The 25763-nt window shown below is 42.1% G+C and overlaps 1 protein-coding gene across 6 annotated transcripts; it reads left to right on the top strand.

The window, feature by feature from the left end:
- The first annotated feature begins 1000 nt into the window (after positions 1-1000).
- GTF2I (general transcription factor IIi) lies at positions 1001-25174 on the top strand. Of its 6 annotated transcripts, none has more exons than XM_015880971.2 (34): positions 1001-1203; positions 2681-2786; positions 3284-3422; positions 5755-5889; positions 6119-6302; positions 6500-6528; positions 6866-6914; positions 7098-7141; positions 7338-7415; positions 7685-7744; positions 8596-8658; positions 8987-9088; positions 10171-10236; positions 10972-11155; positions 11512-11570; positions 12303-12374; positions 12525-12708; positions 12798-12865; positions 13348-13419; positions 13844-14027; positions 14480-14538; positions 14757-14837; positions 15315-15410; positions 16325-16390; positions 17213-17396; positions 17651-17703; positions 18389-18499; positions 18803-18886; positions 19259-19442; positions 20355-20383; positions 20908-20973; positions 21793-21831; positions 23572-23641; positions 24394-25174. In XM_015880971.2, the coding sequence occupies exons 2-33, from the start codon at positions 2688-2690 to the stop codon at positions 23622-23624; spliced, it is 2976 nt and encodes a 991-aa protein (XP_015736457.1). In that variant the 5' UTR covers positions 1001-1203; positions 2681-2687; the 3' UTR covers positions 23625-23641; positions 24394-25174. The 6 variants fall into 6 exon arrangements, with proteins under 6 accessions (XP_015736457.1, XP_015736453.1, XP_015736458.1 ...); XM_015880967.2 differs by lacking the exon at positions 1001-1203 and adding an exon at positions 1222-1416; XM_015880972.2 differs by lacking the exon at positions 1001-1203 and adding an exon at positions 1222-1420.
- The last annotated feature ends 589 nt before the right edge of the window (positions 25175-25763 follow it).

Below are 25763 nucleotides of genomic sequence, written 5' to 3'. Positions count from 1 at the left end.
GGAAAAGAAAATGCAGGGAAATGTTAAGTTGGTTTTGCTGGGTTAGGGGTTAACACTGCATGTGGAAGGGGTTATGATGTGGGGTCTCCTCCAGGCTGAATGCCCACAGCTTTGCTCTACAGGAGAGATGCTCCAGCCCTATGAGCATCCTTGTGGCTCCCTCTGGACCCACACCATGGCTTTGCCATTTTATTATTGGCAAAATTGGATGGATGGATGGATGGATGGATGGATGGATGGATGGATGGATGGATGGATGGATGGATGGATGCTCCCTCCTCAAGGATCAGGAAACAGCCAACTCCAAAGAGTGCTATGGGCTCATAACTCCAAAGAGTGCTATGGAATGTTTGTGTGGGCTCATAGGGAGGCTGGAGAAGCTCATAAGCATGAACTGCTGAGCATTCTGAAGCTGGCAAAGCTCATCATGGACAAGAACCTCCTGAAGGCAGCTGGGGTCTGGGTGAGCACCACAGGAAGGCATTGCATGTGCTTGACTGCAGACACACAGCTCTGAGGACGGAAGAGCAAAGAGGAATGCAGGTAGATTGTGTGGAGGAGGCAGTGGTCCCTTGGTCATATCCCTTGGTCATATCTCTTGGTGCTGGTCTATGTTGAACCCAAACTGGTCCTGTTCACTTGGGTCCTGTGTTGGATGAATACTAAGGGATCAGGCACTGTGCTGGGGAAGCCCTGAAGATGTGTAGTCCATTGATTTGTAATGACAGCATCTGTCCATTGGTTTGTAATGACAACGTCTGTCCATTGGTTTGTAATGACAACGTCTGTCCTGCTCCATGGAGCAGCAGGGCACAAAATGGCGGACACCCCCCTAAGGCAGAACACCCCTCCAAGGCCCACGCGTTGGGTTAGCACCCCCCCGCGCGGTGCACGCTGGGAGATGTAGTTCTCCGCCTCAGGCATTGAGCCGCGGCCGCACGGCGGGCGGACTACATATCCCAGCAGCCCCCGCGAAGAGCGCGCATGCGCAATGGTGCATCGATGAATACAAAGCTCCCTCGGTGAGGCGCTGTATTGAGCCCAGAGACCGCAAAGAGGGCGGCGGGTCTTTGGGCCCATCCCAGCACCGAGAGGCTGCGGGAAAAGGGGCCGCTTCCAACACTGTTCCGCTCAGCCCCCACAGCCTGGCCGCGATTGGATGAGGGAGGAGATGGGCGTGATTTGTATGCTAATAAATTAGGGGTGAGGCCTAGTGTGCTCCTGCGATAGGGCCGTGTTGGTGGGGGGGGGGGGGTGGTCCGACCGCTAATTGTAATTAACCTGCCTGGGCCTCGTGGTTGAGCCCCTTTGCATTGCGATCTCCGTGCTGTATCGCCGCCATATCGCCGACAGAACCACGCTGTCTGACTGCAGTGCAGTGATGGAGCTCCGTGCTGACAGCTTCATTGCTGCTCTGTGGGTAATGCTGCTCTATTTGTATGCCTGCCTTGTGAGCAGTGCCGCTGGATGTGGTTTTCATTGTGTCTAAGGCTTTGTGAGTATATATCAGCCTATTTGGGTCTGGAAATAGTGAGATTTGGGTTAAATATTGCTTTACTAGCAGACTAGAGGATGAAAGGAGTCAGAGATGCTCTTAAAGTAGCCAATGTTTGGGTTGTTTCATCTCTTTAAATGGTTTTCGGTAGTAGCAGAGGTAAAATGCATCTTCCTTAGCATCACAGGTGTGCCTGCATCCCAGCAGGGTTCCTGTGCTTTATTAGCTAAATCATATCAAGATTAATGTTTTCTAAATCAAACTTGGGGAAGAAAAATAGAGCTTTCTTCTGCTTTGAGCCAGTAATGGATCTTTAACAAGATTTGCTTGTGTTTAACAGCTGTGAGTTCTAATCTGTGCTGTTCTGATCCGGTTCTTTCTGTCCTTGGTCTGAAGGCTGATGTTTGGGTGGAATTAAACGTGTCTTGGCCTTGAAGGCAGAGCAGCCAAGGGGTGAGACTGGTAACAGCCAGGCAGCAGTCTGGCTTCTAGATAGAGCATTCATTGTAAATCCATGTTCCTTCTTCTTCCAGCTTGGTAAGGCAACAAGTGCTCAGTTAGAATGGTATTTGTTATAGAAATCCCCTGCTGGGCTGTTTTCCCTTGGGAGCAGCGGATCTTTGGCAATGTGCAAGGCTGAGTGCAGGCACGCTTGCAGCAGCTGTGTTTTGGGGTTCTTGGTTACGAGCCTTCCCATCTGCACAGTACGAGTGGTTTTAGTGTTTGTGCTGGGTTAGCTGCTTTGGAGCTGTGTGAGGCTGCTGAGGAATTTGGCTTGCACTCAGACAGCTCAACCCCTAATGAACTTGTGCTGAGAGTTACAGGGCACGTCACTCTAACACCGATGTCAGAACAGGTTTGTCGTTCTATTAATACAAGTCTTCTTCTGCTGTGCCTCTTCAGGCTATTGCAGATATGAACATACACAGAAAGAGAAGTCAGTGTAAATGCAGCTAATCAATTGATATGCATCTCTCTAGGTGTTTTGTCTAGACGTGGCACAGCATTTTAACTTTCAAGCAGCAGGAGGTATGGAAGAACAGAACAGTGAGCGATTTATACTGTTGCTGTACCTGCATATTTGTTCATATGAGGGTATTCTGGGTTTTTGAGCATGTGAATCTGTAGGTGGATATTCCTGCTCTGTTGCTTGTATCTGAACTGGCTTTATATTTGATTTTCCAGGAAGAGAATGGCCCAAGCTACAGTAGCAGCATCATCCGTGCGTGATGAAGACCCGTCTGAAAGCAGGATGGTTGTCACCTTCCTTGTCTCAGCTCTGGAGTCCATGGTTAGTGGCTGCAGTGCTATAGCAATACCTTACCTCCCTCTGGAGAGCTCTTGTGTCTGTACAGGAAGCCTTCCTGCTTCCAGCTCTGTTCTCCAAACAGAGCACTATTTGTGTTAAGTGTGCTGTGGAAGGATAAAACTCCTGTACTAATTCTAGCTAGGACAACACGATTATCTAATTGGAATCTAATTGAAGTGATAATTTCCGAAGGATAGACTGAATAAATCATTTTAATTAAAAGCAGTTCAATTCCTCAGTCTAGATGAGAGCTTAATTTCACTAATGCACCTACAGTGCTTTTAAGGTTTCTCATCAAAAGAATTCCAGATACATAAACTGTCCTTTGCTAATGACTGACATTATGTAACTCATGATATCTTTTGAGGAGTGGATGCTGGCAGCAGGAGTAGTAACTGCTTTAAGTGATTCCACATACATCTTATTACTGTATACGTTTAACAGGGATGATGAATGCTTTTCTCTTTGTCTTTTCATAGTGTAAAGAACTTGCCAAGTCCAAGGCAGAAGTTGCCTGCATTGCTGTCTATGAAACAGACGTTTTTGTGGTTGGAACTGAGAGGGGAAGAGCCTTTGTTGATTCCAGGAAAGATTTTCAGAAGGATTTTGTGAAATACTGTAAGTTTCAAGGTTGTTTAGTTTTGTATTTCACTCCAGCTGCTTCACGTATATTACAAAATACTTGTATCTCTTGAGAGCAGCGTCCTGTATATTGTGGCTGCATTCTGCAAGTAACACCTGCTATAGAATCATTGCTGCATTGCTTTTGTACTCCTTCACATCTGTGGGAGTGTTTTTTGTTTCTGTTAATTTGATATAGTGGAACTTGTGTGATTATGAAGCTTGATCTGTTGTGTACAGGGCAGTGTTTTGAGAGTGGGCTCTCATAGGTGCAGTGATTCTTTGGGTGTTTTACATGCGTGTACAGGAAAATGCTGTTGATGTTCAGTGCTTAGCCAGTAATGCAGTGCCCCTTTATCTGCCTGGGGGAAGGGAGAAGATGAAGGTCAAGAGCAGGATGTGAGAGGACAGCCAGTCTGGGGGAACTTTATAACAACAGCTGTGAGATGTTCTGGCTTGACTAATTACATACTGCGTGCAGTGCAACCGTGTTTAATCTGTAACTGGAAGATCTGCTTCTAAAAGTGCTTTTGCTGATAGCTAAAACTCTGAAGAATTCAGCTGTGGTTAAGCTCTGGATTTGCTCACTGTTGTGCTGTTGAACGGTGACTTTCTGTGGGTGTAAGTGTATTTACTCTAAGAAAACCACTGTCATGTGGGACTGCAATATGATATTAAAATGCAGAGCGATGACCTCAGTGAGGAACTGAGGATGAGATGGTCATGATGTGAGGAAGTTCAGCTCTTCACCTGACTTGCTGTTATAGGACTTCCCTGTGAAGCCAAATAGTCTTTGCTCACTATCCCAATCTAAGAGTTCTCAGTTTTTTACTGAGTGTTAACCAAGTATTGGTACAGCAGCCTTGCTGCTTCCTTATGATCCTGATCACCTCTGATTATATTCTTATTATGTATTTCTTGCTTGTCACAACTGTATGAAGTCAGAAATAGCTTCTAAATGGGGTGGCTTGTTCTTCTGACAGGAAGCAGAATGTATCTGACTTGAAGAGCAGACTGCATCCCCTGACACATATGGGAAGAGCTGAATGTATTTTTCAGCGTTACTCTAACAAGAGAGGTTACTAGTGGCTCTAACTGCTCCTGATCACATTCCATTTGTCTTAGTTACAGTATCTAAAGGGCAGACTTCCTCTTTGTGCCAGGACAAATGTGAGGATACCGCTCTGTGAGCAGCTGACATCTTTGTGTTGCTGGGAGGGCGATCCCTTGACACTAATGCAGCTAGCTGAAAAATGCCAGTTCTTCTTTGATGGTGATGTGCCAGTGGGAAAACTGGTTTCCCACAGTCATTTTCTTTGGCCCTGAGCTATTCTGTGGTCAGCTGAGACTTCTGAGACTTCCGTGGCTTTTGCTGCTCCTGAAGCTACAGAATATTTTAGGAGAGAAGGGATTTGTTAAATTGTAGGCTTAAATAGGAAGGGAAAGAAAAACAGTGAGAACCAGGCAGAGGATTCATCCTGACAAAACACTTGTGGAGGTGCGTATGTGCCATCTCTAATCCATTCCCCATTCTAAATGCATATTTTTGGGCTGTGTTTGCTACAGTTCTCACCTTAGATTTGGTGAACTCTAAAGAACACATAGGAGGAGAGTGTGGTTGGATTGGTTGCATTCTTCAATCTGTAACTAGCGGGATGCTTTCCTTCTGCCAAGCCAGAGCTGTTCAACACCTCTGTAGGTCTCAACCTCTTGTTTGTTTTCCTTTTCTAATTCCAGATTCCCTTTCCACTATCTGGGAGTGGTCTCTGCTGAAGGCTTGTTCTGCTTGAGTATGTGTTGGAACAGTCGATCTCCAGTCATTCTTACTGGCAGCTTCCTCAGTTGTGACTCTTGGTTATGTCCTTGAGTTTTCAATGCTTTCTTTTCTTCCCCCTTCCTTGCAGCAGATGACTTGGAATCATTGGCACTTCTTCGAATGGCAAGATGAGAAGAGGTTGACAGCTGCTTGTGGCTGTGCTGACTGTAGCCTGTCACCAGACAAAGCATGCTGGTTACCATCACGTATTTACTCCTATTATCTGTCACTGGGGTGTTAGGGCCTTGGTGCTCTGCTGGTGCGAGGGATCATGTGAGTTCTCCCTTGGCAGTGTTTCTTAATTAATCATTCTTACTTTCAGAGGGGTATATTTACAAAGGCTGGATGGAGAGCATAATAATATTTACCTACTGCCCACATACGTTTGTCTCTAGGTTGAAGAAGTTCTTACAGCTTTTGAGCAGGAATCCGTTTAACCCCTCTGTAGTCTAAACTAGTGGAGCTTGGTTGTGAGGGTTTTAATAACTTGTTTGATTTTTGTCTCATTTTTAGGTGTTATAGAAAGGGAGAGGGCTGCAGAGCTGCAGGAAACAAAGTATGTACTACCTGCCAACAGGCTGACAGTGGATGCTGTGGAACTAGAAGCTCTCAGGAAGTCTGTGGAGGACTACTTCTGCTTTTGCTATGGTGGGTGCTTCAGCATTTAGTCTGAGTCTGTCGTGCAATACAGCCCCCTTTGCTTTTAAGCAAAGCATCAGTGCCTCAGCGGGTTCCACTGAATATTGGTGCATGAGGTGCTTGGTTTCCTGCAGGGGTTTGCATCTGTGCCTTATTTTCTCACCGAAGTAATGGGATTTATGAAGCATGCATCCTTTTGCCAGCTGCTGACTTTGTGACAGTCTCCTTTTGGTTTTAGGCAAAGCTTTGGGAAAGTCCACGGTGGTCCCGGTGCCATATGAGAAGATTCAGAGGGACCAGTCTGCTGTGGTGGTTCAGGGCCTGCCCGAGGGGCTGGCATTCATGCATCCAGCAAATTACGATGTTTCAACCCTGAAGTGGATTTTGGAAAACAAGTCAGGGATCTCATTTATCATCAAAAGGTTGAGTGCTCTCTAGTTTGCTCGTTGATCCATTTTTGGGCTTCAAATTTCACTTCTTAAACTGCATTGCAGCCTGTTTCTATTAAACAGAAGTTTTGCCTTTGTAGTTTTCTACTACACAGTAAATATCTATTTTTCTAAAGCTATGGTTTGATTTTTTTTTTTTTTTTTTTTTTTTTTTCCTTATTCCCACACAGGCCTTTCCTAGAGCCCAAGAAGCATTTAGGTAAGTTCCTGCTTATTCAGACTTCAATTTAGGGATAAACTGGAATCTCTGTAACCATCTCCTTTGTTTTAGCAGAGTTTGGGTGGAAGGTTTGCTTAGCTTTGTTTCCCAACATTTCAGCTTTAAATCTGGAAAGAGAGCAGTGCAAAGTGTACTGATAGGCACATTTGAAGTAGTTTTATATTGGGGTTACTTGATAGTTTAATAAACCAGTTTAATTAATCTCTCTTCTTCATACCTTCACATGTGCATGGGCTCCATATTTGAACTGGCCTTTCAATTTGTATTTAAGGTAAATGTGTTACAGGAAATACAGATGATGTCTTCTAACTTACAGGAGCTCACGTGGCAGATCTTCCACAATCAATTACACCTCCAGGTGGAAGGTGAGTTTAAAATAATACGGGGTTTCTTTTTTTGCATGTTAAGTATTTCATCTACTTCTGTTGTGTGATTTGATGTCAGTGTCAACAGTGTGTTTTCATGTAATTTCATGCAGTGCATCTTAATGGGCTTTTTCTGCTGTCCAGAGGTTTTTCTTACTGTCTTTGTTCTGTTTGTTTCTGTAGTTGCTCTCCTGTTCAAGTGAAAACGGAACCATGTGAGGATTCTGGTACGTTCAGAGTTCTGTCCTTGTTTGCCAAACAACTGAACCAAGAGTTTCTTTTCAGAAGTCTGTATTGAAACGGTGATAGGAAGACCCAATAAAAGCAGCATGAACCTCCCCTGTCTCAGTTTGAAACCATTCCCCCTTGTCCTATCTTGATCATCTTTCATCTACTTATTTGATTCCTTTATTGCTTCTACAGGAATTTCTTTGGAAATGTCAACAGTGACAGTGAAGGAAGAACCAGAGGATCCTGATTATTATCAATATAATATTCCAGGTAGTGATAATAACTTCTATATCTGCTTATCTCCTCAGTGGGTTGGCTGATGAAAGAGTTGCTCTCCCTGTACCTCTCCTTGTGCTTACTTATGATACAGCATCTCCATGCTGGCTGCTATTGAGTTGTACTTCTGATCTTTTGGTATTCTTCAATGTAATATTGGTAACCATATGAGCGTGTTTGGGACTTAAAGGAAATGGGAAAAGGAGTGGGAAGTTGGGTGTGTTGTAAGACTCAACTGACAAAATGTTCTCTTTGTTCTCAAGGTGGCCCTTCTGAAACATCAGAGATGGATGAAAGAATTGCTCTTGCCAATAGTTACACAGGTAGGGCTCTATATACATATGTTTAGCTCAATATGATGTGAACAGCACACCCAGAACAATGTATACAGAAAGCATGTCCTTAAGAGGAAGCGGTTCCTTACTGGCTCAGGTTAGCTGTAGCTGCCATGTGCTTGTTAGTCTTGGTAAGACTGGGTGAGTGTGGGGCACAGCATGGTTGAAGTTCAGTGGTCAGAAGTCAAGGTTGTTGAAAGCAATTGTACCCAAAACCTCACAATAATCATCCTGTGTTGGAAGAAAAGTGACCAAAAACCTTTAGTGTTTATGCTTGATTTTCGAGGAGTTAAATTCAAATTGCTTTCTCTTACCAGATGCTGATGGGCCTAATCCTGCTTATGGTATTGGTACAGGCTGCCCCTACACAAGCATTTCTCATGTTCTCTGTTGGCCTTTGGAGCCTGTTGTGGAAAACCATTGTGGTGCAGCAGCTCTGAGTCTGTAAATGATAAAGAAGTGCATCATCTGTAGGGCTATGCAGGCTTTGTTTATGTTTTTAGTAATCCTTGATAACTAAGAGGAAAAATATTTGATTCTATTAATCCTATTAAGCCAAGGGTAAGGAATTTCCTCCTGTCATTAATGCCAACTCTCTATGCTGCTGTACATGTGATTTAGCATGTATAATCCCTGCCTCCTTACCCCTGCCTAGACTTGCTTAAAGGCTTATGGTAAGATAGCTCTGCTCCTTTTCTTGTTGCATGCTGTGAATGCAAAATATTTCAGTGAGCCAGGGAGCTTCTTGACAGCTGTCAGTTAAAGCAGAAAATCATGGAGTGTTTGGTTAAAAATGGTTATATCCATTGTTCAGCACTTGTTTGTTTTCTCCCCTTCAGACTCGTCCCAACATCCTCCTTCAGAAACACGTGGGAATCCTGAGGTCGAGGTAACCCTTGAAGGTTAGTTACCCAGTTCCTTTGTTTCTGTTTGTAGGGCTTTTAGGTCAGTATGTAATATTATACTTCCTAATATGTGATATTATACTTCCTAAAGCAACTGGGCTTGTTCAGCATGGAGAAGGCTGTGGGTAAACCTCACTGCAACCTTCCAGTGCTTGAAGGAGTTTATAAACAGGAAGGAAAGCAACTTTGTACGTGGGCAGATAGTGATGGGACAAGAGGGAATGGCTTTAAAGTAAAAGAGGAGAGACTTAAGTTAGGTGTTAGGGAGAAATTGCACATCAGTTCTTTGGATGGTAAAGCAGTGATATCTTCATGTTTCTTTCAGATGATGAAGACTACTTACCCCCTAACAAGAGATCAAAGAGCACTGAGACAGCAAATGAAGCTGTCAGCACAGGGAGAAGAAAAGCAAGAGAGTTCAATTTTGGTAAGATGGGAAAAAAAATTCAAGGTTTATTTCTCTCTGGTTTTATAGGAAGGTATCAGACAGTTTCACAGTGCTGGAATAAGGCATGCCCAGTGCTTGGTCAGTCTTTTGTCAGCTGACTTATTGCATGAGAAAATCAGACTGAATGTGCTACTGAACTGAATGAGAACAAGCATTAGATCAGGAACATGTCCAGATGGTCTTCCTTGATACACACTGTGAGTTGTGAAGGCAACCAGTAACTCTGTTGTGCTGAGTAGCATGCTCTCATCCTCACAGATGCACAGACTGTTGTCCCAGGGCTGTCCATGTGTTCAGTGCCTCTATGTAATGAAACAAGGATTTCCCTGCAGCCCAATAAATTCTGACTTGTATCCTTTTGGCTCTTAGGATAGAGCTGCTGTTAATCCACTGTCCTGCAGTTCAACAGAAAATGCTGTTGTGTGCTCACTGTCATAAGCAGAAAATAAGATGTTAATATGGTGGCATTTAATCCAGTTTTCCAGGGAATATGCAGCTGGAATTGGGTAAATTCTGTCTTGTAACTTGCGTCGTCCTTCAGAAGTAGGATTTATGAGGATGTCTTGCAACATCAGGGCTTGGATTAAGGAAGAGGAAGGCATGGTGCTTCCTGATCCATGTCGTTGATTCGGTGTTAATCCATACAGATTCATGTACTCACTGTAAGCTTTATCAGGCTGTTCAGGCCCTGGATTCAGATAGCCATCAATGGCAGCTGCAGACTGACTTTTCACATGATGGTGGTCAGAGCTGCTGACTGAGGCATGAAAGAAAACCTAGTTTGGGACTTAGCTTGGGTTTTGTCCTCTTATGTTTTGTTTGTTTTGGCTTTTTTTTTTGTTTTGAAACTTGATTTAATATCTACGCAGGTTTGGGAGGTAATCTTTTTTTTTCTTTCCTCGTTCTGATTTTATCCATGTATTTTGAGGTGTAGAATTTTCAGCCCTCTGTATGCAAATAAGCAGTAAAAGCACGCTGCCTGTTTCTGTTAGTACTAACATAGGTTTCACAAGAGGTTCTCATTTTCACCTGCAGCCTGACATGTCCTCTTTTCCTTGCAGATAAATGGAGCGCGCGAATTACAGACTTGAGAAGGCAAGTTGAAGAACTGTTTGAGCAAAAATATGGTATGTGTCACATTCCTTTTAAAACAACTGCTTCTGTTCCTTTGGCAATAGAAATCACAGTGTTTTCGTACAGATGTTGTTGGCTCTGAAGCAGACCTGCATGCACCAAGGAGTCAAATGTTGCTAGAGGGCTTAAAACAGTGGGCATTAGCCTTTTTGATGAGCAGAGTTTGGCACCGGAGGGCAAAACTTGATTTAAGTTTTCAGTTATGCTCAGTTTCCTGGAGCTCCATTATGGTAATGTTTTGGGCACCTGTATTTGAAAGACTAGAGTGTGTTTTGGTGTGTTGTTTCTGTTTGTTGTTTTTGCTGCAGAAATTCAGTGAATTGCTTTACATTTCATGTTTGCACATATCCTTATAAAAATCTCGTGCTGGAGTCTTGGAGATTGCTATTCCTGACTTTCCATCTAAGGTCCATGTGATCTGGTCCTTGTGACTTTAAGAGATACACTGAGGTTATTTTCCAGTGCTATGAGAATCCATTGAGTGTTTGTTTCTTCCACTGGCTTCAAAGGTTTCATTAGCTGGGTGAAGCTTTTCTAGATGATGTTCCAATTACACTGTTAAGTTCTGTAATGATTTCTCGTGTTTCTAAAGTACACCAAAGCTTTAAGAATTCATTCAGAATAACAGATGTTTGCCCCCGTACCCCAGTAAGTCATGACTGACTTTTGTAAACCAATGATAGCAGAGCCACAAGCTGGTCTAATGATTTCATTCTCCTCTCTTAAAGCTCAGGCTATAAAAGCAGAGGGCCCCGTGTCTGTCCCGTACGCCCTCTTCCAGTCACATATGGAGGACCTCTATGTGGAAGGCCTGCCAGAGGGCATTCCCTTCAGAAGGCCATCTACATATGGCATTCCTCGACTTGAGAGGATTCTCGTAGCAAAGGAGCGGATCCGGTTTGTGATTAAAAAGTAAGGAATTTTGTGTATTTTATCCCTGTCTTAGACTTTTTCTTTTTTCTTCTCTTGGCCCGTTATGCTTCATTTCATCTTTACAGGTTACCACACTGATTTCTGCTTTGCAGTATTGATGAGTAGTTTTTATTTCAGGCTTGCTCAGATGTGAAATTCAGCTTATCAGATCAGCAGAACACCACAGCACTGGCTGAGAACTGGGTGTATCTCTTAAATCTTAGAGGTTTTTTATCCTGAGCAGATCACTTTGTGTAATATTTTAGTCTCAGCAGCTGTAAGATGCATTGGAAGCTGTAACTTCTGGGTTACCTCAGTTTGTATCACTGTTGAAATGTGGATCTTAAATCTTCTAGGCACGAGCTTTTGAATTCAACACAGGAAGATGAACCAGTGGACAAACCAGCTGCAGGAGGTGGGTCTTTAGATGCGTGAGTTGAATGCCATATGGTTTCCTCCTTGTCTGCTGGTCTTAGCAATGCCGACCATCAGCTTTTACTGACACCACACTGCAAGTAATTCTTACTGTTCTGGATTGTCTTTAGCTACAGAGTGATGGCAGTTTACCAATAAAGTCTTCAGTTCCTGCAAGTAGTTTGGAAATCTAGCAATTTTGCCCTGAGTGGGAACAGATTTATCATCAAGTATTTTGTCATGTGCTCTGAAATCGGCTCTTCAGGAGTGCCATGTGAAAGCCAGGTGTTTTTAGTGTTTCTTTTTAGGTTTAATGTGAAAAGCAATACTAGATATCAAAGTTTCTTCTCTTAGAAATATGCCAATCCTGACACCTGTTTTGAGTCAGCTGAATCAAGGCTTTTTCTAACTGTCCAAATAAGCCAAGTGCTGAGCTCTGTGAAGCCTGTGAGCTTTGAAGCCTGCATGTGGATGCTCAGTGCGTAAGGAAAACTTGAAAACAAGTTCTTGTCCTGTGTATATAGCATTAAGGTAATATTTGAGATGATTAAACTGGGTAAAAAACCAAAACAAACAACTGACTCCACCTCCAAATGGGATCTATGGGTTGAAGGAATATAAAAGCACTGCAGCTGAGAGTTGAATGTGTACTTCTTCAATTATCCAACTGAAAATATAACTGAAGTAATTAGGGACGTTTCTCTTTTTCTTCCCCCTTATGTCTAAAATACAGTGAAAGAAGAGTGGTATGCCAAAATCAACAAGTTGAGAAAGGCGGTAGATCAGCTCTTCTGTAAGAAGTTTGGTGAGTGCAGTGTTGTTGTTTTCCTTTGTAGCTTTGTATTTCTAAGGTCATGCTTGCAGTAATATGGAGGCTTTATAGCTTTGTATGAAGCTTTTTTAACAAAGAGAGATATCAAACTGTCCAGTTAATGGATTTCTTCTGTTCTCACAGCTGAGGCCTTGGGGAGCACTGAGCCTAAAGCTGTTCCATACCAGAAATTTGAAGTCCATTCTGCTGACCTGTATGTTGAAGGTCTGCCAGAGAACGTTCCCTTTAGGAGTCCATCCTGGTATGGGATCCCTCGCCTCGAAAAAATAATTCAAGTGGGCAACAGAATAAAATTTGTAATCAAAAGGTAAAAAAAACAAACATGTAATCAACCCCTTGCATGCGTTACTTATGTTGTATGAAGAATGTGGTAGATGATCTGCTTTCTGTTTGCAGGCCAGAGCTGCTAACTCTCAGTTCACCTGAAGTTACTCAACCTGGGACAAACACACCAGGCAAGACAGGTGCTGTCTCTAAGGGGCATTAATGTAGTCTCAAAGGGTTTGTGTGGAAACCAATCTGGATCATTATAACCTTTTCAAGGAGTAATCTTTCTGTGATGTGTACCACGATGTGCTTTTTGTGAGGTTTGAACAGAGAACAAGTAAGATTGAAGATGATTTTATTTAACTAATAAAACCATCCAGAAAAGCACTCTTTAAATCCATGTCTTCTGTTCTAAAGGGTGTTATACATTGGAATTAATTCTGTCTTTGGAAGCCCACTAGAATAATTCTGTCCTGCTCTGAAAAACAAGTTTGGACAGTTTTGATAACTATATTTAAAGAGATTTTCCATTATATAAAGAGAATTCCCTGTATCATTTAAGCTTCCATTAGTAGTTATTACTTACTGCATGTCCTTGTTTACTCTTTGGGTTGAGAAAAGCATGTTCAAATATGTCTCTTTATCCAGACTTGAATAATGCTCTGTTTCTTGTTCTCAGGCAAAGAAGATTGGAACGCCAGGATCACAAAGCTAAGAAAACAAGTAGAAGAGATATTCAATATGAAATTTGGTAAGTGAGAAATGTGCTGGGATGTATGGAAGTGTTGCCTTCTCTTACATACTGTCCACTGACTCATTCCAATAACTTACGTTAATGACTATGACAACATTCTAGCCCTTAGTTTTTCCAACTATATGATGGAGAGGGTAACTGTACAGAAAGCTGTTGGGTGTAAGAAGCAGCCAGAAGAAAACATTAGATACAAATAGGAGAAGAGAGAGGTCAGATAAGAGAGTTATCTGTGGCATGATGGACAAAGACCCCATTGGTCAATGTTCTGCATAAAGTAATAGAAAATCAATGTATGTATTTCTGTTGGTTGTTTTTGTTACCTCTGAGTAGAACAACTTCTGGACACCAAGCTTCTTAATGTCACTTGAGTTAGAATACCTCCCCTTCAAGTGTACAAACCATTGTTACTCTTCATTTTCAGCTTTAGCTCTGGGACTTTCAGAGGCAGTGAAAGTTCCCTATCCTGTATTTGAATCAAACCCTGACTACTTGTATGTCGAAGGCCTGCCAGAAGGAATTCCCTTCCGAAGCCCCACCTGGTTTGGGATTCCACGCCTGGAAAGAATTGTCCGTGGGAGCAGCAAAATCAAGTTTGTTGTGAAGAAGTAAGTTTGGAATTCGGTTACTTCCCCTCCTGATTTTGAAGTTGCTTTATTTTCTTCTCAGAAAATGGAGGGCTTGAGTTCTAGTTAAGTGCTGTTTCCCTGAAGCAGGAGACCTTGCACCTGAGTTGATCTCATAAGAGCATATAACTTCCTTAGGGGATTTTTGTGTCTTGTGCATTGTGGACCAGGGGAGAAATGGCCCCACACCTGGAAGCTTCATTTCATTTTTCTTCCCTCATTTTTAGTATCTTTATTAGAGTAGAATGTATAGCTTTCTTTTCTGGCTTTTTCTGCTTATGGATGGAGGGTCACACATGCTTCTAGCAGAGCTTCATTGTGACGAGGTGATATTACATATGTCTGAATCTGAAAGAATTCCATGAAATTTGGGATATTTTGCTGTATTGTTTCTCCTGCACATGGAATTGAATTATATTCTGTTCAATTTTTAGGCCTGAGCTTGTCATCTCCTATTTGCCACCAAGACTGGCTGGTCAAATAAACACTAAAGGTAAAGTATTTTATTTGCTTCCATAGATTCATAAGCATTTGCTTTCTGCTTCCTGAGCAGACAGAGATCTTTAAGGTAGGAAAATGTGTTGCAAACCAAGTCATTGCTTAATGTGAACTAGCACAGTAGCCTCTGAATCTACTAGTATTAAGAAAAATGTGCAAGCTGCACAGCACAGAGTGTTTGTGCATTACAGCTTATAACATCTTGATTTCCAGCAGCAAGTCCAAAGAGATCAAAATGGCTACAAAGTCCTGCAAGCAATTTACAGGTCCCAGAGATGGAAGTTACTGTTGAAGGTAAGGAAGAAATGCAGTAGAATATTCTTACACGTTCCTGTTCTGTTCCTGTAATTGTTTTACTCTGTTCTTTTAAGTGGAATTGATTTCTGTCTGCACCTTGTGTAACAAACCCAGCATCATCTCAGGGCTGTGGATACGGCTCAGTATAGAAGAGGTTTTATTTTTTGTTTCTGAATAATGCTGGATTCTGTGCAATGATGGTTATGTAAAATGTGAGTTTGACAGTTTGAGCCTTTTATTCCAAGCAGAGGTGTGGGAGCTGATGTAGTCCTGAGCAGAGAAATGACAGATGTGAGCAATTGTGTCAAATGCTTAATTACGATCCTAAAAGAAATTCTGAAAGCTTTCTTTCTGTTTAATTCCAGTCTCAATTCAGAAGTTAAGCTTTCTCTGCTGATGAAGTTGGATGTTGTTCCTTTGTATGATGTATGCTTCTGCTCTCTGCATGTATATAAGTAACATCTTTCTTGACAGGTCCTAATAAGGCACAAACAGCAGACGTTCAAACTAATTCTCAAACCAATGGGTCCAATATGAGTTTCAATCCAAGAGGAAGAGATTTTTCGTTTGGTAAATATTATGGGAATTAGCATGAATGTATCCCATACACATTGGTGTTGAAAAATCTGGGGGGTTTCATATCAGAGAGACTTTGAATTCATTCACAAACTTCTTATTTTCACATAAACTCAGTTATCGGTCATCAGTAGTAGCATGCATCAGTGATGGGTGATGTTTGGAGAATGCTGTTCAGATGAATCACAGGTCCATTAAGATCTTATTAACCTTCAGAATTAAATCCTCGAGGCTTGTGCTGCTCTGTCATGTCACAGTACTGCAGACTTGATGGATTTGCTGTCTGGTGCACAGTGCCATGAGAGTTCTTTAACAGAGCTGAGATCTTACATTGTGCATAAGCTTAATAAGCCCTCAGTGAACCTGAAGTGTTGAGCCTCTATGTGCAGATGTACGTGAGTGGTATGTAAGAGAAGGGCAGGTCTGAACTATGGTTAGTAAGCCATGCTCTAATAGAGCTGCTTTTGTGAGATCTCTGTTTTGGACCTCTCCAGTGCTACCAATTCCATAAAGCCTGTATGGTTGAGGCAAGCCTGAAAGTGACACAGTTGGGCAGATATCACTGAATGCATGAGCAGCTTCCAGCTACTATTTGACTGTTGGCTCAGATGAGTAATTCCTTGCCTGATATTGTAAATTTGGATCACTCTTGCATTGATTTCAGTGCATTTATGTAGCAACAGTGTTTTTCAAAGCTTTAGCAAAGTGAGGATTCTCATGGCTTTAAGTTTAGGCTGCAGCAGAACATTTCAGGGCCATTTGCAGAATGAAAGCCATTTTGTTTTTTTGAATGTCACAGTAAATTGGTTATCAAACATAACAATTTATTAGGCAGCCTTAAAATTATTCTTCAAGGATCAGTTCACCATGTGAGCCTTGATTTAATCGTTCCCATTTTCTCCTGACAGAGGCGTGGAATGCCAAAATTACTGACCTAAAGCAGAAAGTTGAAAACCTTTTTAATGAGAAATGTGGTAAGTTCATTGGTTCCTTATCACTGAGATGCTTTTCTAACAAACACGCTGTTAGATGTACAACAGATTTGTTCACACAGTTCCTCCCAAGCTCCTATGCTCCATGCATGCTATTGGCGGTCTCTCAATTGTTCCTTCTCACAGAGTAATTGCAGTTCTGTGTCACATTTCCTCTAGTTACTTGGGGTTGGAAATGGAGAAGTTGTGGTCTGATTACTGTTTCTTTAGTGACCTGGAGAAATGGTGATTCCACATCCTGCCACTCTTTTTAGGCGTTTCTTGCTCTGATTATGAATGGGAGTTTGTACTGACTGGAGACTGCATGATTCTGTATGTTCTAGAGGGTTGTGTGCCCAATCAGTTCCCACTGTTTCCTCTGAAGTCATTGTGAGAGGATGACTAGGTACACACACATACATACGTATATATTGAACCATTTCCTCCAATAATTGGAGTGAGATGGTCATTACTCCTGCAAGTGCAGTTTTTGGAACAAGAGCACCAGCGTTATCTGCCATTGGTGCAAACCCAGAGACAAACATGTTGTGTATAACAGAGTGGAGTACAACTAATAGCCTTACATGCAGGTCAAGCCAGTGGCATAAGCTGTTTTAATGTTTTCAACTGATAATCTGCTTCACTGCACAAAGATGAGTTGGGTTGGTGACTTTTTCTTCTTGCCTACTCAAAGCCATCACCAAGAACAGCAAAGCTTGCTGCTTCCACTTAACCTAGTGTGTATGTGCCACCTGCGTATACCTGAGGCGTTCTTCTTCCTATGAGTTGTCTAACAGGTGGATTGTTGGCTCTGTTGTGTTTCAGGGGAAGCACTGGGGCTGAGTGAGCCAGTGAACGTACCGTTTGCATTGTTCGAATCCTTCCCAGAGGTTTTCTATGTGGAAGGCCTACCAGATGGAGTGCCATTCCGACGACCTTCTACTTTTGGAATTCCAAGGCTAGAGAAGATTCTGAGAAACAAATCTAAGATAAAATTCATTATTAAAAAGTAAGTCTATTGAGAGCTGAAAAATGGTGATGCGTATGTTGGGGTATCTGTACAATCTGGTTTTACTCTTCTAGGATGGGTTTAGATGGCCATGTGCCAGTGTGGAAATAAGTGAGAAGTGCAGAGGTAGCATTTATGATGTCAAGTAGTTCCTGTCTTTAAAAAAATAACCACTAGGACATGGTGTTTTCCTTAATGTTGATGAAATAAATGTAATTGTATTGTTGCCCATGAAATGTTTAATCTGTTTGCAGGCCTGAGATGTTTGAGGCGGCAGTGAAGGAGTGTTCTGCTAAAAGCCCCCAGAGTGAGTTTTGCAACTGCTTAATGCCCAAGATAAGTCTGTTTCAAGGATTGCATGCAAATGAGGAATGCTGCTTGGTGCTGATGAATCCCTGAAAGATTCACTCTATGATGTGGTTGGTAATTTGGTCTTAAGATGCAGGGAAGTCGTTATCCAAGCTGAATTTGAGGCCCAGCCTGAAGTCCTGCACCACTGGCCTGCACACATAGCAGCTCTCTGTGCTTCCCAAACTATTTAGCATATAGCTTTAGCCAAGGGTGTATTAACACTTTGTGTTATCCACAATAAAATATTTACGTCTGATAGAGTTTTACTGCCTTTCATCAAAATACAACAAGTGGTGGACGATCTGTGGAAGTAATTCAGGTCTTGGATTAATTGCTGCTGATACGTAGCTCATTTTGAATGAGGAGTTAGTGTGCAGATAGCTGGTAGAAAGTCGTGTCAGCAGAGGCAGATCATGGGTTAAATGTTTTGAGTCGTTGTTAACTGTTATTCTGTGGCTCAAAATAAAACTGCAGGGGAATTATTCTGTAAATGCATTTTGGAAGCAAGATAAAGTGTGCTTTGAAAGCTTTGTAAATATCTGCTGTTTTGCCAGAGTTCCTTTTTATCTGACATTCAACATGTTTGGTTCTCTACAGCTGTTTTTTTTTTTTCTTTTTTAAATGAACTCTCTTACTTTCAGGAAAAATCAATCCATCCAATGCAGCCAATACAACAAGCACCACGGCCAATACAGCAGTGAGCACAGCATCAGGAGTTGAAGATCTTAACATCATCCAAGTGACTTTGCTAGGTGTGCATAGCCTGATTTCACATTGTACTCCTTCTATTGCAGTCTTCATGGTATTTGTTTCATCTCATGTTTTCATACAGCCTGGGCAGTTACTGAAACATAAGTACAGGCAAGAAAGAGCATCATTTACCATCTTGCTTTTCCAAGATGTTAAACGCTTTCTAACCTTTATGAATGTGAGCATCTATTTGGTGGTGTGTCTTGAATATTCTTGATCCAGCCCTCGAGTTGAGAAGTATCCTTCAAACTACAGGGGAAAAAAAGTCTGCTTAATTCTCACACTTTTCTAACAATTCATTTCAGACGATGAAAGCGAACGACTTTCAAAAGTAGAGAAGGCCAGACAACTGAGAGAGCAAGTGAATGATCTCTTCAGCAGGAAGTTTGGTAAGAGCTTCTTACTTCCCTTTCTGACATAGGTGTGAATGGAACTCGTGCTGGTGCGGATTTCACTGAATCGTCCTTTGGGGTGGATGTGGTTTATATCATCACCTACTCCTTAGAAAACAGGGAATCTGGTTCTTCATGTGGGAACTGTCAGAGCAGGGTTTTAAACTAATGATCTTGCAGCAATGCTCATGAGAGCAATCCAGAACACCCACTTCTAACACCAATGATTTAATCATTGTGTAGGTTTTCATTTTCAGGTGCAATAGAAAGCTTGTATTTGCCTTAAGTTTCTTAATGAACTGTGTTTTCTTTCTTCAATGTGATCATGAAAACGTAAACTTGAAAACAAACATGACCTCTCTCATTTAGGTGAAGCCATCGGTGTGAATTTCCCTGTGAAAGTCCCATACAGAAAAATCACCATCAACCCTGGCAGCGTGGTGGTGGATGGGATGCCTCCTGGTGTGTCATTTAAAGCTCCCAGTTATCTGGAGATCAGCTCCATGAGGAAGATTTTGGAATCATCAGAGTTCATCAAATTTACTGTCGTCCGGTACGTAGCTGACACAGATTAGATTGCATGAATGTGAGGACTGTATCAATTCACACTGCAAGAAGAGAAGTTGCAGTGCCTCTTTCAGTAGTGGAAGATGTGGCTCTTTAGGATAGCAGTGAGTCACATCAAATGAAGCTCAGGTGTTTGTAGCAGTATGACAAAGAGTGGATTATTAAGGCTGTATATTAAGGCAAGCTGTCTTCTGAGATGCTGTCTTACTCATTTTATGTACTGCAGTGCTAAAGTGCTGTGGGTTTTTCTGTCTCATTTATAAGACGAAGCTTGGAGACAGTTCCCTGCTCCAAAACTTGCTGACAGTGGGTAGTATGTTTGTACTTGTATTCCTCTTAATGACCTTGAAATTTCTATCACAATTCTTGAGTGAAGGTAAATTTTCTTGATGTTTTTTTTCTAGTATTGTAAAACACAGTTTTTAGTTATATAAGTGAATTTTTATATGGGTGTGTGTATATGGATATGTGTATATGCACACACGCATCTGTACAAAGTGTTATTTGTGTGCGTGAAGCAGTATAGGTGAAATGCTGGAATCGCACTTAGGAGGACTTCAGGAAGTAGAAACAAAGATTAAAGCTTGTGTAACTCGTGGAATGACATTAGGCTCCACAGCTACCTGAAAGCTCTATGGGGAGAGAGAGAGACACTCCTTAAGTATAACTTCACATATAACTTCACATATAACTTCACATAAAGGTGTCTAAATTCTCAGCCCTTGACCATTGAGCACCCAGGGGGTGCTATGATGGCACCTCCTGCTTTGTTCCACTTTCTGTTAGCAGTCAGTAGCAGATCTCACAGCTTTGAGGTGAGGATGCCTCAAGAGGGAGATCCCACGCAGTGCGCTTCAGAATCAGCATGGTGTGTTCTTTGTGTGTTTCTTTCTTCCAGGCCGTTTCCAGGACTTGTGATGAACAACCGTAAGTAATTTCTGTGACACTGATAGCAAATGTCGTTTAGTAACTTGCCAGGATTAGTTTCCTACACATTGGCTTTGTGGCGGGAGGCTCCGTTGTGGTTAAGCTCTGTCTGCAGCTCTTGTCTGCATCTTTAAAATTTCCTGGCCAAAAAATGCATGGAAAATTAGCACAAGAGCACTGTGATCAATGCCTAAAATTGGCATTGACTTCCATAAGAAAATGCAAGGCACTCATGTTGTGTTTCTCAACTGCAGAGTCTCAGAGAGATGAATTATCGTTAGCCTCTGAGCCTACTTGTATACATGGTACATTGCTGCTCTGGGGAACAAATGAGAAATTACAAGGGAATTGTAGGTACCTGCAGGCAAGATAGGGAAGCAAAAAATACTGAACTGTGGCTCAAATAGCAACCTTGTAATGCAGGAAACTTCAGGATTTGCAGATATCAGAGGTAAAAATTGTCCTTCTGTTACATGTGGGACCGTTTTTGTTGTAAAGTTCATGATGATCATGTCTGATTTTAGAGCTGATGGAGAAAACTGAAGCAGAAGCACCACCAAGAGCACCAGCAGCAGCACCCGCTCTACCAGGTGATGCAGTGTGACATGTGTCTTGCAGAAGGGGTGGGGTATGGAGTTCTAGATGCTATTGGCAGGTGATATCACTAGTCATGCCCTGCATAAGCACTGCTCGCTGTGAGCTGTTTTATTTGGACAGATGGTGTGCAATGATGACATTTATAGCTATTAAATATTAAGAGGTTAATAGAAAGAAGCATTGCTTCCTTCAAGCTATGTCGTTGGCATGTTCCTTAATTTGATTTTTGCAGATGATGATTGAGCTGAAAGGGAAGATCAGGAGGGGCAATATATAAAGGCAATTCTGTGTCTGTTTAGTGATATCTGCTTAACACAGAGTGTGTGTCTGTGCCTGATCGATGTTCAGCCAAGTTAAGTTTGCCTGCAAAACATGTAAGAACCCAGAAGAGGGTCTGGATGGAATTTCTATCCACTAAACAGCACTTCAAGCCCTGTTAGGTTGTATTTGGACTGCACTCACGTGACCCTTTTTAATCTGAACTGAGAATTTTGTTTTGAGTTGGGAGATAAGTGTAGTCGAACAATGTCCTCTTGAGCCAGTATTTCATAAATGCCACGCTCAGAGGAGAACGTGAATGTAATACAATGAATGTTTGAATGCTTTCTATATTTTGCTATAGAGTCGATAGCAAACTACAGACCTTTATCTCGGACAGAAATATCTATATGATTTTAAGGAGGAGAAATGAGGCTTTTTCCTTATTTCAGGGAAAACTTAATTTTCCTACCCTTTGCTGAGACACTTGGCTGTTTCATACACTAGAATTTACATGTGTATTCATTTGACTTTTTTTTTTCCCCCCATTTAAGAGCCAGCTGAACCAAGGCAAGCAGAGGTATCTGCAGGAGGTGAGTGTTGGGCTTCAGCTGTATCAACAAATATCTTAAAGTCATAGAATCATGGAATGGCCTGGGTTGAAAAGGACCACAATGATCACCTGGTTCCAACCCCCTGCTGTGTGCAGGGTCACCAACCAGCAGCCCAGGCTGCCCAGAGCCACATCCAGCCTGGCCTTGAATGCCTGCAGGGATGGGGCATCCGCAGCCTCCTTGGGCAACCTGTTCCAGTGCGTCACCACCCTCTGGGTGAAAAACTTCCTCCTAAAGTCATTTTGAACAAAGCTGTATCTTTCTTTTTAAAGAAGTCACATCAATCTAAGCAACAAAGAAAGGCATCTGTTGGTTCCCAGGACATTTTTTCATCTGTTTTAATATTGTGCTGCATCAAGTGGAAGATCCTCTGCAGCAAAAGTTATTATTCAGATAATTGTACAAAAGAGTTTTATGAATTGCTGTTTTTGGTGGGTGAATCATGACTATATATAGACTTTGAGGGATTGCTCATATCCTGAACGAGCATCTATTTATTCCATGCAGTCCTTGACAATTTAATCTAAGTGAACGATTGCCATCATCAGGAAATTTGAATGCTGTATTGGCCTCAGTTTACTCTCAGGGTTTGTTGTGGGGGAAGTTGTGAAGGTCTGGAAGGAAAAGAAGCATGGAGAGTGGTGCTGCCACGTGGCCAGCAGCACTGGATGGACCTGGCTGTGCGTCACCGCTTTGCATCTTAGAGCTCACAACTTGAATTTGTTCTCTAATTCTGCTTGGATTCTTTGAAAGAGAGAGCTGCACTTCTGTTCCTCTGCGTCCTTTCCTGGGGAGATATCCTTTCTAATTTCCATTGCTTGTAGTTACTGAAAGCTGAAGCATCAAACATCTTCGTGCTGCCAAAACAGCGTGGGATCACTGAAACCGTAAGGTGGAGTGGGGAAGTTCCTGAATATCCCTCGTGCAGGGGGAGTCTTTAAAGTGATTCTTTTGAAGAAACAGACAAACGTGTCTTTGAATTTGTCATCTAAAGCTACAGTTGGGTCCGGCTACCAGAGAAATGATGTTGAGAGAAGGTGTGTTGCTGTTGAAGAGCACACAGTCCCATCAGAACTAGGCTGGGAGGGATCGAGCATCATGTGCTGAGACAGCTTAGCTTTGCTGTGATGAATTACTCTCACCCTGAACCTTGCAAACAGCTTCAGTAAAAAACCAATTTCCTTTCAACATCACACTCTGTGTTTATAAAAAGAACAAAATCAAGCTCCGGGACATACAGGCAGTGCTATAAAGGCATGAGATTGCTTTGATTTACCTCCCAGCATCCCTACGAACAAGAAGAGCAAAGATTTTTCTAATGAAGTCTCTTGGAAATGAAAAATATCATATGAAAAGTTGATGAATGCTTTAGCCAACAAGATCAAATTTCTCTTTCCTCTTTTAACATCTAATAATGCCTTCCTGTGTGGTACTGTGCATTGGAGAAGAAAAATCAGCTAAAGTCAAAATGTATTTTGCATGTATTGCAATGTTAGAATGCAGAAATGGTCTGTGTGTGGTTGGGGAGAGCAGCAGTTCTGTGGATGAAAATAAAACCTGAGGAATGGCCAGTGCTGTAAAAACAAGCTTGTGCAATGAATGTTAATTTGTTAACCAGAAGGCATGACTTGAGCACAAGTGTGGTCAGATGTTGTTAGCTGGCTTTGGAAGCCCATTCAGTTCATTCATTGGTTCATTGCATTTCTCTTTTTCCAACAGATGTTACAGAAACAGAAGAAAGTTGTCAAATAAATCAAGACCCAACGTGGTAGAGCTCATCCATACTGCGGTAATAGGGTTTTATGGTTCTTGGAGTTGGGATGTGTCAAGGAATAACTCTCTTATAGTGTAAGATGGGGGGAAGAGGGCTAAGATTGAATGCCAGAAGGTGCCAGTCCTTCACTTGACTCCTGAATTATTTTGCCTTAGTCTCTTCTATGTCGAATATTTTACTACCTTAAAAGAATACAGTGTGAAGTGTACTGTGCTCAGATTTGTGAGAGGGTCATTCCAAGGGAGATCTGGGCTGCTCTCTGTCAGTGCAGCATGAACGCTGTCTGATGGAGGAAATGATGCGCCCTAACTGATGTCATGCATCTGTTGGTGGTGGTTCTAATGCTCCCCTGAAGGTTGTGTATATATGAACATCTCAGTTGATGAGCTTCACCTTGGAGAAAGTAGGTATGTTCTCTTGCTGATGCTCTTCCACTTTCCTTGGGCTATTGGAGCACAGGACTGAGGAATGAGAGCATCTAACCCTGACCTGCTCAATGAACGGTTTCACACCAGCAAGTAACAAATGTTGCTTTTCTTGTTATGTTTAATAAATCATTGACTGGCTAAAGAATGTGTCTTAAGGCAAATATTCCATCTAAATGGATACAGGAAGCACTCAAGCACACGTCATACAATGAAGAGCTGTGTTAGTCTTCCACGTGGTCTTTAATTCTGGAGATCTTAAAGCAATGCAGCCTACAAGTATTTATAGTACGACATAGATCAGCAATGAAACTAACTCACTTTTGTTCTCCTTCTGTTTAGCCAGAAGCACCCAGAGCTGAGAAGAGCTTGCCGGGACTGTGCTGAGCTGTGTAATATGGCTGTATAAGAGAAGTACCTTCTATATAAACCCTTTTGTACTTTGAGATAGAAATGTCTACTTCTTTTCAGCAGTTCTGTGAATTGACTTAATGGGAAGAGTGACTGCAAATATGGAATGGCCGGTTTGACTCTGGAATATATTACAAGGACTGGATTTGTTACAGCAATGCTGGGGAGCTGACGAGGATTCAAAGGACTGGGGACTTAACAGGGGCCATCTATATTTCCCAATGAAGCTGAATTCCTCTGTGCCTGAATGTATCCCAGCTTCTGTAATGAAGAAACTGTGCGAGGAGTTCACTGTGTTAGTTTTACTTTGGAGAAAACAAATCACTGACTTGGTTTTTATGGTTCTTACTCCCTTCGTGGCCCGTTGGTCAATGGGATGTGTATATTTGCACTAATTTTTCCTACATCTGCTGCAACTCATGTTTTTCATAAATAAAAGGTGAACTGGTTCACATGACTGTTAGTCAATGAGATGGATGGTGTATCAGTCTGTGGACTAGGAATCCATTGAAATGTAACCCTTTGATAGTTTGCTCCATCAATTGAAAGTGATAAATGCATGTTTTATCATTATATCACATGGGATTTGTATGATGGGGCAGACCTAATTTAGGCTAAACTCTATGGCTGTGAGTGAGAGCTTTTCTCCTGCAGGCTGTTCGTTCCTTCTCATTAAGAAATAAAGATATTTCATATGGTTTTTGTGACTTACCATATGTATGTGTTCATATGTTCTAGCAGCAACTTGGCAGGTAGAATATGCTACAGGATGGATACTACAGTGAAGAACTTTAGTTCCTGTCTCAGTCTTTGGACATGGAAATCAGAGCTGAGTGGTGCATCTTCAAGGGCAATTCTGAAGCCTTGTGTGCAGCTGGATGTAGTGTCTGTCCCATGGAACGCTCAGCAGGAGGAGCTCTCAGCAGCCAGGTTCAGAGCAGTATGTGCTCATTGTAAGGCATATTGTGAGCCTTGGCACACTGCTGTGTCAGCCCCATGTCACTCTCCCAGCTCATAACCACTGACATATCGTGCTTCAGTGGACCTCCATAAATAGGTTGTTACAGAACGATGGCCAGTTTCACTATTGCCAGGAGTTTTTAGGGTGGGGAAATGAGCTCACGCAGCTTTTCATGGCTTTTCAGCTTCCCTTTTAGTAAAAGCAGAAGGAAGGGCCATCCCTCTTTCATTATCAGTAGGGTAGCACTCCTTGCACCTCTGCCCGGTGGGGCTCTGTGTTGCTCATATGGAGTTGGTGCTAACATGAGTTGAGTAGGACATCGTAGTGAAGGAACTGGAAA

This window comes from Coturnix japonica, chromosome 19, assembly GCF_001577835.2.
Source record: "Coturnix japonica isolate 7356 chromosome 19, Coturnix japonica 2.1, whole genome shotgun sequence".
Taxonomy (NCBI): Eukaryota; Metazoa; Chordata; class Aves; order Galliformes; family Phasianidae; genus Coturnix; species Coturnix japonica.
Note: the sequence above shows the minus strand (reverse complement) of the source record. Positions and strands in the feature narration are given on the sequence as shown.

Coding starts and splice junctions, on each gene's coding strand:
- GTF2I (XM_015880967.2), top strand. CDS start 1,382: ATGGAGCTCCGTGCTGACAGCTTCATTGCTGCTCT. Junction 1,417..2,680: donor GACAGCTTCATTGCTGCTCT/GTGGGTAATGCT, acceptor TTGATTTTCCAG/GAAGAGAATGGCCCAAGCTA. Junction 7,416..7,684: donor TTATCAATATAATATTCCAG/GTAGTGATAATA, acceptor TTTGTTCTCAAG/GTGGCCCTTCTGAAACATCA.